The sequence below is a fragment of the Saccostrea cucullata genome, unplaced genomic scaffold (genome assembly GCF_032062105.1).
Source record: "Saccostrea cucullata isolate Sc308-1 unplaced genomic scaffold, CSIRO_AGI_Scuc_v1 ctg18317, whole genome shotgun sequence".
In the NCBI taxonomy this organism is placed as follows: Eukaryota; Metazoa; Mollusca; class Bivalvia; order Ostreida; family Ostreidae; genus Saccostrea; species Saccostrea cuccullata.
The window spans coordinates 14,730-25,024 of NW_026925020.1; the positions used below are offsets into that span (position 1 = coordinate 14,730).

At 32.7% G+C, this 10,295-nt stretch overlaps 2 protein-coding genes across 2 annotated transcripts; one reads left to right on the plus strand and one right to left on the minus strand.

Moving 5' to 3' along the window:
• Positions 1-363: 363 nt before the first annotated feature.
• LOC134267838 (uncharacterized) lies at positions 364-3,662 on the plus strand. The gene is made up of 2 exons (XM_062750051.1): positions 364-453; positions 837-3,662. Exon 2 carries the CDS (start codon positions 844-846, stop codon positions 2,683-2,685), a length of 1,842 nt encoding a protein of 613 aa, XP_062606035.1. The 5' UTR covers positions 364-453; positions 837-843; the 3' UTR covers positions 2,686-3,662.
• A 2,899-nt stretch (positions 3,663-6,561) lies between these two features.
• On the minus strand, positions 6,562-9,402 carry LOC134267839 (vesicle-associated membrane protein 4-like). The gene is made up of 7 exons (XM_062750052.1): positions 9,239-9,402; positions 9,001-9,047; positions 7,985-8,035; positions 7,407-7,507; positions 7,218-7,297; positions 6,970-7,021; positions 6,562-6,727 (listed from the first exon to the last, which is right to left on the minus strand). The coding sequence occupies exons 1-7, from the start codon at positions 9,302-9,304 to the stop codon at positions 6,696-6,698; spliced, it is 429 nt and encodes a 142-aa protein (XP_062606036.1). The 5' UTR covers positions 9,305-9,402; the 3' UTR covers positions 6,562-6,695.
• Positions 9,403-10,295: the final 893 nt, after the last annotated feature.

The following is a 10,295-nucleotide window of genomic DNA, read 5'->3' on the forward strand; positions in this document are numbered from 1 at the left end:
GTTGATTTTTAATGAAAAGCCGTGAACAAACATAAAAAAAATATAAGAAAAACTGTATGATTTCTTAAGAATGACTGTAAACCACATCCCTTTCTTTCAATCTCATTAATGATTTGTTCACTTTTTGTGGTTCTGGTAAAAATGACAGCTCTATGGTTTAATGTAAAAGACATTAGACTCTGACATGTCTATTTCTATTGTTCACTGAAGTCCGGCCAAACGATCCTTTCTTTTAAGACAATTGTGCACGATTTCACTTCCTTGTGAAATAAAAATACGTTTAATAGATCAACATACACTCTTTAAATGGATGGGATACATCCATCATTTTTACGTTTATTAAACAGGAACATTAATTCGAATAGAGCCTTGATATAATTTATACAAAGAAGTTTATAGTACATCATAAGATAACATAGTTTTCAGACGGATCAATTGGATTGTGCGGCTTTAGTAAGTATGTAGTTTGTAGGAAATAATTTTACGTTTTAACATCGACTGCAGGAATATCTAATGAATGAATATTAATTAATTTTTAGGAAATAATAATAAGATTAAGCTGAGGAATATGAGATTTTGCAATTATATCATGACAAAAATAGCTGTAAAAATAAATCATATATAAAACTTTTTTCCAAATTTATAATTAATTTTAAGCGTGATTTCACTTTTTTCCCAATAATTATGTCTTTATTTAGATTAAGTATTTATTATATTATGATATTTATACATGAATTTCAGGGAACTAAGTTCTCATACAAAAAAAAATTATAATCGTGGCTATCATAATATTAGAGGCAGCTTTAACTTTTGAAGTTTTTATATTCTGTTTACAGATTCAGTATGTGCCGCTACAGTACAGCTATGGTGAGACTAACCCTAACTTTGATATATTCCCTGTTGATTTCATTGGAGGTCACCAAGGCGCTTATTCTCCCTGCATATAACCTCAGATCCGCCTCTAACCACAAAGTTATGGCGCTCTCAGGAGCCACAGATGGAAAAGCAGTGTTAGTGTCACAAGAACAACCACTGTCCCTTAATGTGTGTATCAGGAAGCAGTCCATGGTACGACTGGACGATGTCAGGTTTTCTAATTATAATTACTCCACCTTCTTCAACGTGACCTTCAATAGTGGAGAATGGATGGGAACATTCTATGTGAGACCCGGTATGGATTGGAACCGGTTCAAGAACACGGGGATATTTCCACACAGATACACTCTGGAACCCGGATGGCACGTCATCAAGATTTACGTCATGGATTATTTCGGCTACACGGAAGGCATTGCTGTGGATACTTTACAGTTCAGTGTAGATGACCCATGGATGGACAATGATATTTTATCGTGCAAAACAATATGCACAGAGAAAAATAGGTTCCCCGTACGATCTCCGTCCTCTTCCGAGAACGCATTGCCTTCTGGGATAGAACAGAGATCGTTTTCGACTAAGTGTGCAGAAGTTGATAACATTGACATACCCCTGTACAACGCTCACGTTGACAGCTTCACGATTACGGCTTCACTTCCGCAGTATAAATCCTTCTCCAACAGAAGGGAAGAGAACACCACAAACTGCCCTCATCTAAGTCCAGAATTGTGGCGATTCGATAACTTTAACGTCAGTTCCTCGTCTGCCGAAATAATCAACAATAAGGGCGCCAGAATGTCATTTTATTCAACGTCTTCAAACGAAGTTTATATCATCGTTCGTTTCTTTCTGGAGGGACAAAAGAAGGGGAGTGTGGATGCAAAAATTGGATCGTTATTAACTCTTCACTTAAAGACCCTTACAGCTCCAACAATGATAAAATTGCGGTATAAAGAAAAATGGGGTAATCTGTCCTTACCGATTACACATAATTTTACACATCAGAATCTGCAATTCACATGGACAATCCCAGACTTTACATGGACGGAAGACAGCCTTAATTACATCATTTTAACAGCAGAGTCAGAAAATCTTGCTCTCTTGGTAAATCATTTGCGTCTGGAGAAAAGAGCATTCAAGCCCGAGAAGCACGTGACCATCTACAAGAGTGATGACGTACACATTGTAGCTGTTTACGTAGAAATGTGGTGGCTAGCCCCGGACAGAATGACTGTATACCTCACTAACGGACAGACCTACGAAGACGTTGCTTATCTACAGATCTACAGACCGATTCCATGGAACAATGGGTATTCTCAGGTTCTAGTTTTGTACCAGGACGGAAATGCCCGATTCATTCCGGTGACTCCCGAAGGACTTGACTGGATCCCATTTGGTACATCCGTTATTCTTGGACAAACGTACAGTGATTCAATAAGACCTTATACTTCCATAAAACAGCTTAATATAGACCCTGAACGATGGACTATGCGAATCTTTTTTAAAGATGGAGGTTCGATGCTAATGAAAATTAACAGTACTTACAGTGAAACTCAAGCTCATGTGTCTGAAGTTTTCTTCACAAGGGACAGATATACACTTCCGTTTGCCACTGTACGGTCAATGTATGTGTCTGAAGGTAATACTGATGTGGATAGTGTCAAGGTCGACGATAAAGAGACCTACCATATAATGGACCAATGGGGCTACGTTCAAGGAAGGAGCTTCGCATTTTATCGCAGTTGTATATCCAGACACTTAACACTTAGTCCCGACATCCAAATTGATGTGTTTAAAACCAAAATATCGTGAAAGAAAGATTCTTATTATAACTAAGAAATAATTATAGTTTGATGATTTCCTGAGAAAATGCTCAGTATTGGACGTTAGTGCTACTTTTTAATTGAGAGCAAGACGCATGGGGTGTTTCATCTGCATACAAGTTGATCAACGGAATAAAGATTGAATTTGAGTGAAGAAAACTATTTGTTGTACAGCTCTTAATACAACGATTCTTCTAAGGAACGGAATCTTCCTATCATTGTACAGAGTCATGCAAATCTTAACATTGTGATGCTATCATCTTAACGCTTTGGTCGTATCAATAAAACACTTTCACATAATTATCACCACCGCTGTACAAATATCATAATGGAGACCTTAACATTTTAGTTTTGTCCCACCATGATTTTATCGAGTCTTAGTGCGATCCTCTGGATGTACAAATGATCTAACCAATGTGTTCTATAGAAGACATAATACCAATATTACAATCATTGTGGGAACATTAACATATTGAACCCAAAATTGCACACTTCTTAAGAACCCTCTCTACACTGCACACTAAAGAGTTCTGATTCTAAGGTATTTTTCTGCAGTTAGAGTGATCTGCCCTTAGATCTAAATTCTAAAAAATAGAAATTTACAATATATTACTCAATTTGTAATAAATTCAAGTATTCTGAATATTTTAAAAGGCCAAGATAAACTAAATGAACATGTTTTTTACATGTATTTTCTCTACCGAAGTAACTAGCAGTGATTTCTATTCACTGACACTGTGCTGTCTTTGAACATTTTTCCCGGGGGTAAATGCCATGCACCATACATTGAAAATTAAATAAATAAGCTCAATGTTAAGTCTTTTATACAATGTATTTTTCTCAATGTCCAAAAAAAAAATTGCACTTGTTTAGAGAGGGTCCTTAACATGGTGATTCTTTTAATGAAAATATTTCAACACTGGTTATTTGTATTTTTATACAGATCTAAACACTGTGTTCATTTTATTTGATTGTTTTCTCAATGATCTCTATCACATCATGATCCTATCAATGTAATAAGGTCCCATTCTAACACTTGATTTCTACATATTGTAGGGGTGTTATCATTGGGATCCTATATTTTGTACAGATATTAACATTAATATCTTATATTTTGTACAGATGTTAATGCTGGGATTTTATACCCCGGTATATTTACATACATGTTTATTAACATTGGAATCCTATATATTGAACAGTTGTTAACACTGGGATCCCAAACATATACATATAGATGTTAACACTGGGATAAAATATATGGAGATAACGAACAGTACTCAAGCTCAAAAGTCTATTTAACAAAACAGACAAGGAGCAGAGCAAACACGGACCTCCAGAACATCAGTGATGGGATCATGTGCCACGGAGGAGTGAGCATGCCCTGCAGACCGGTCACAACCGCCGTGTCATGATCGGGAAATAACGGAAAATCCGTTGACAAATCAGTGTGTATATAATGGCCTAACAAATAGTTTGAAACACGTCAGTCAGCATTTGACTTAATGATAAATTATGTTTGCTGACAAGGTCATTGTATCGACCATAGAACTTGCAAAATGATGACTTTAAACGAGACTGCTGATATCCTTGTTTCAGCAACTTGTTTGTTTATAATTTACCTCGTTTAGAAATTATTCATACCTAGAGCATGCTCTCGCGTATCGAATCAGCTGAGAGATATAAACCCTGTATGCAGGTGATGAAGGAGTAAGGGAAGTTGACATTTGAAAAATTAAATTCATCACGTTCATCATAAAGCTTGATTGTTGATTAAAATACTATTTACATCTTTTTCAAGTAAAATGTCTAATTATGAACCAGATGTGTCAGACTATATGGTATCTTTTAGTTCCAAGCTCGCCTAAATATATCGTATCGACATAAGAATGGAAATAACCATTGTTAATTGGCAATAAATCGTCGATATATCTAAATGTCGAGTTGAAGGCTACAGCAACTTGAAGTGTTTTCTTTTCACGTTTAAGATTTTGGGAAAATTCTGCTTCATATTAATACAAAAATAGGTCTGCTAAGTACAGGGCACAATTGGTACCTAGGGGAATTTCAATAGATTGTAGGAAGACCTGGTCTCCAAAAACCACATAGATATTGTCACTTAGAAACTCAAGCATTTTTTTAATATCGATTTTAGAGTTCTTGTGTGAAAAGTCTGAATGTTTTAACAAAATAAGCAAAATTAGTAATGGGATCCGAAAAATTGTACACACGTTGGATCCCTAACAGTGTACATTTGTTAACACTGGGATCCCACACATTGTACAGATGTTAATGCTGGGATTCTTCATATTGTACAGATGTTAGCAATGGGATCATATTAGTATATACTGCACACATGTTAACACTTGGGATCCCATATACATGTACTAGTATTGTACAGATATTAACAATGGGATCTAATATATTGTAAATATGTTAACAATGGGATCCAACATATTGTACAGATGTTAACAATGGGAGCCAATATATATTGTAGAGATGTTCATGCTGGGAGCCAATATATATTGCACAGATGTTAACAATGGGAGCCAATATATATTGTACAGATGATAACAAGGGGAGCCAATATATATTGCACAGATGATAACAATGGGAGCCAATATATATTGCACAGATGTTAACAATGGGAGCCAATATACATTGTACAGATGATAACAATGGGAGCCAATATATATTATACAGATATTAACAATGGGAGCCAATATATATTGTACAGATGTTAACAATGGGGGCCAATATATATTGTACAGATGATAACAATGGGAGCCAATATATATTGCACAGATGTTAACAATGGGAGCCAATATACATTGTACAGATGATAACAATGGGAGCCAATATATATTATACAGATATTAACAATGGGAGCCAATATATATTGTACAGATGTTAACAATTGGAGCCAATATATATTGTACAGATGATAACAATGGGAGCCGATATATATTGTACAGATATTAACAATGGGAGCCAATATATATTGCACAGATGTTAACAATTGGAGCCAATATATATTGTAGAGATGTTAATGCTGGGATTCTAGTTACTGTACAGATCTACACACAGAGAACCTATTATTGTGCAGGGGCTATCCTTATGGAACTCTACATTATACAGATCTAAACACTGTAATCCTATCCTTATTATGATCCTATCAGTGTACTGAGTTTTGCTGCTGGTGATATAAATGTACAACTTTTATTAACATAATCTTGACATAATTCAAATCTTATAAAGCAACTGGAACTTTCTGCATTTAGAAAAGATTTTAGACATCAATATCTTTTCAATGCATTGGTGAAATAAAGGAAAAAATGACACAAATTTCTGTTGATTTTAATACTTATAAATCAAAATTACCATAATCATAATAACATTATTACAATGAGTTTATAATGCATTTGTAATCTTTATATGATCTTTTTTATCGTACTAATAAAATTATATTTCATATAATACTAACAGAATAAAACCATCAACAAAATATAGGTAAAAGCTTCTAAATTATGCATACAAAATAAATCATTATTAAATTTATGCAAAGATTCTATATGTAAATCAGAAAAACAAGTAATCCATCAGATCCTGCAAAAAGAGCTGCAAGCTGCAATATTTCCATACAAAAATATTGTCAGATAAAAAGATACGGAATCTTTGTATATAACTGGTACTGGACTAACAAGTTTTACAGTTAAATAATCATCCCAATGAATGATATGTTCTATAAATCATGCTATCGATATCCAGCACGATACTCTGAAATATATATACCTATGCTATCACACAGAAACTTAGACATTTCAGTTTAAAAGCTCCTCAGAGATACTTTTGATGAATTAGACATAGCAACATTCTTATACTGATTTATTAATTCAGCAGAGATCGGTCGACAAGGTAAGTTGCACAAAAGCAGAAAAAGAATGCAACCAGACGTACATCTGAAATCTATATTCAAAACATGAATTCTTTGGCATCTTTCACTTAGTTCTTCTGTGACTTCACAATAATAGGAACTGAAAAATCATTCAATAGAAACAATTTGGAGTATTCATATTAATTACATGAATATTCACCAAAAAACATATTGATAATCAATTGAACTTAAAGACCATCAGGGTAAAATTACTAGCAATCAAGGTAATATTACTGATAAAGATATTCAAGGTAAACCTACTGATAATTAAGGTAAACTTGCTTACATTCAAGAAAAACTGACTGATAACCAATGAATGTACTGATAATTAGGTAAACTTACTGATAATCACAAGGAAGATAATGAGAATTATCACAGCAAGTGCTAACTTCATCTGAAATATGAGTATAAAAAGATGTTTCATTTTTAAAAATATCATGTTGGTGACAAATTTAGGCTTAACTGAGACTCAGGCATTAAGTTCTTCAGAGTCAAGTTAAAAACTGTGAACTTTTAAAAAATGAAAGAAAAAATCTTAATTCTACTTAATTTAACTGCTAAAATCAGAAATGCTATATCAGTTTTCTTACCTTACAATTTTTCCACCACATCTTTTTGTGAAGTCCTCTTGCTCGGCTACGGAACATATCAGCATTACCAGCAAGACTATCTGCAGGATAATAAACCTTTATGTAGTATCTTAGAAGTTGAAATGAAGTTTTAATACTGGTATTCATATTTCAAACAAATTTCAGAACATAAATCAATCTGAATTTTACCTGACTTGTCATGTAGATCTTCCAGTTTATCTCCCCTCTCCAACACTCTGGACACGTTACTCTGCATGACATCAACAACATCGTTCACTTGGTTCTGCAATCTATAAATTATCAAAACAAATGGAATTAAACTTTTGAATAGTGTGTATGTGATGAAATTTATTTTTGTTTTGTTTGTTTGTGTGTTTAATATTACATTTGAGAATTTTTCACTCAAATCAAGACATTGATGAAAATCAAGAATAAAAATAATTCCAATATCTTTTATTACTTGTAAAAAGTTTGAATTAATATTCAGGGTCTGCATTTGATGTTTTGACATCTTACATTAATGGTGATACCCCTAATCTCAGTGTGTATGTGATGAAATCTGTGTGTTTAATATCATATTTGAGAATTTCTTGCTCATATCAAGAAGTTGATGAAAACTGAATATAAAATTAATTTGAAAATTTTTGTCAATTATAGAAAGTTAGCATAAATATTTAGTACATGTATCTACATCTGAGGTTTGAAGTCTTAAAATAATAGTAATATCCCCCCCCCCCTCCCCAGTATTAAAGATAAACCATTTGTACCTGTCAATCTTTGGGTCACTTTTACTTCCTCCAGGTCTCACGTTTGGTCCTCTGTTTATAGAAATGACAGAAATCAGTCCACAAAAGCATTTAAAAAACTGATTATTTTCTGATTTTAACATTAATAAAAAGAATTCTAGTGCTAAGTCGGGAACAGCAGTTAACATTTCAGAGTGAATGTCAGACACCTCGGCCCATCAACATCTCGGCCCAATGACACCTCAGCTCTGACATGTCGACCTATCTATAAGACACCTCGGCCCAAGCATTTCATTGTAAAATATATTAATTATTTTCGATTTCAGAATTTGTGACTTTTAAAATAAAATATTTAATGAAAAAGTAAACAAAAAGGATCATTTTTTAAAATTATGAAATAATCTTCCCCAGGCATATTAACTATAGCCAAAAAATGAGAAGACATAATTAAGGTGTTAATTGATAAGCAAACAAATAGCTGCAGCATATTCTTTCAAGTTGGAGTATCAAGTGTGTGTTATATTAGTGACAATGAGAATCAAAGTTAATATTACGAGCAGGCTCCATTGAATATTGGCTCGAACATTTCTTATGAAAACATTCAATCTCTTCAACCAAATTGTACATTAAGAAAATTCTAATTGACTTTTTTAATTAAATTCTCCCATGTCAAAAAAAAATTACATGTAGTCCATTCCTTATCAGGACGAATGACCTATCCCACATATTTCAAACTGTCAAAGAAAAAATACAATATATATTTATTAAATAGTTAGAAAGATTTGATTTTTCAGGAAGAAAATTGTTTAATCGTCAGAAAGAATAATTACTTATATAAAAATGTCAATTCAGACACTAGATTAAAATTTTCTATCACAAAATTTCCTTGGGCCGATCTTTCACATGGGCCGACGTGTCAATAATTTCGGGCCGACCTGCGAGGGCCGAGGTTCAACCATCATGGGCCGAGGTGTCATTGGACCGAGATGTCTGTCTGCCTTCAGAGTCCCCATTAGCATTGATTAGGTTTCACTTACGTTAAAAAGAAATCATCATCATCACTTTGGGCATCAAGCAGGGATGTCTAAAATAAAGATATCCTTTTGAGACACACAAACCATATTCAACAAAGACAATAATACAAATTCTGTTTATGGATTCTTATTCAGGATCAGCATACAGTTGGAATAGATTTATAAAGCTACATGTATTTTGAATAGCTTAATAATCAAGAAGAAGAAAAAAACAGCAGACAATGTGTTGACTTTTGTTTACCTTTTCTTCCCTCCTTGCATGGCTAAAGTCACTGCCCGCTGGGTTTCTGACGAATTTGGGTGGCATTCTAAATTTTAGTTGCTCTTCATTTTAGAAAATATTCCCAAGAAACGATTAAATACGAAAAACAGGCAGTGTATGTTTCCTCTCTGTTTACGTCGATGATTAATCACCGGAAGTAGTGAATGCAGTGTTAATCTTAAATTTGACGCAAAACCAAATGTTTTCCGGAAAACGAGTAAAATATTTTAATATTAATTTTATTATTTTCAGATAAAGGTAATTAGATTTTGACAAATAAAAAAGAAACATATTCAAACCTAAGCCAAAAAAAAAAAAAAACAAACAAAACAAAGCAAAAAAAAAAAAAAAAAAAAAAAAAAAAAAAACCAACAAACAAACGTACGGAAGTTTCTCAGAGTGTTATCACTGAACTTCCAAAGACTGAGGTACTCATTGATGTAAGTAAGTAAGTAAATTTTATTTAAAGTCGGCATTGTATACATTACATAACAAGAAACATGAGCTCTGTAGAGCTCTTAAACCGACTATCACAGTTAAAATATCACATGAAAACATTTACACCATAAATTAACATGCAAAAACACATGTACATATATACACATACATATGACAGATAAAACGAAATTTTAAGAATTAACAAATTATAAGAATTTATAATTTCATTAGAATAAGTTAAAGAAAAAATAGACAAATTGAAAAGCAATATGATTGCATTAAAAGGAACAAAAATAAATATAACGTGAGTATTATAAATAAATAAATAAAACTCATATGATAGTAATAAAAATTAAGCACTAAGTTTAATCCATAAATTCAGATAAAAAATAACTAATTGTATTATTATTAATAATAAATAAATAAAAAACAAATAAATAAATAAATTTGAAAGTTTAGAAAATTAAAAATTCACACAGCCATAGCTAAACCAAATTGAGAAAGAAGAAGGAGAAAAAATAAATAAATAAATTAAGAAAGAAAAAAAAATTAAAAATAATTTATGTTCCTCATCAAACACATCCTGCCTAGTGATTGG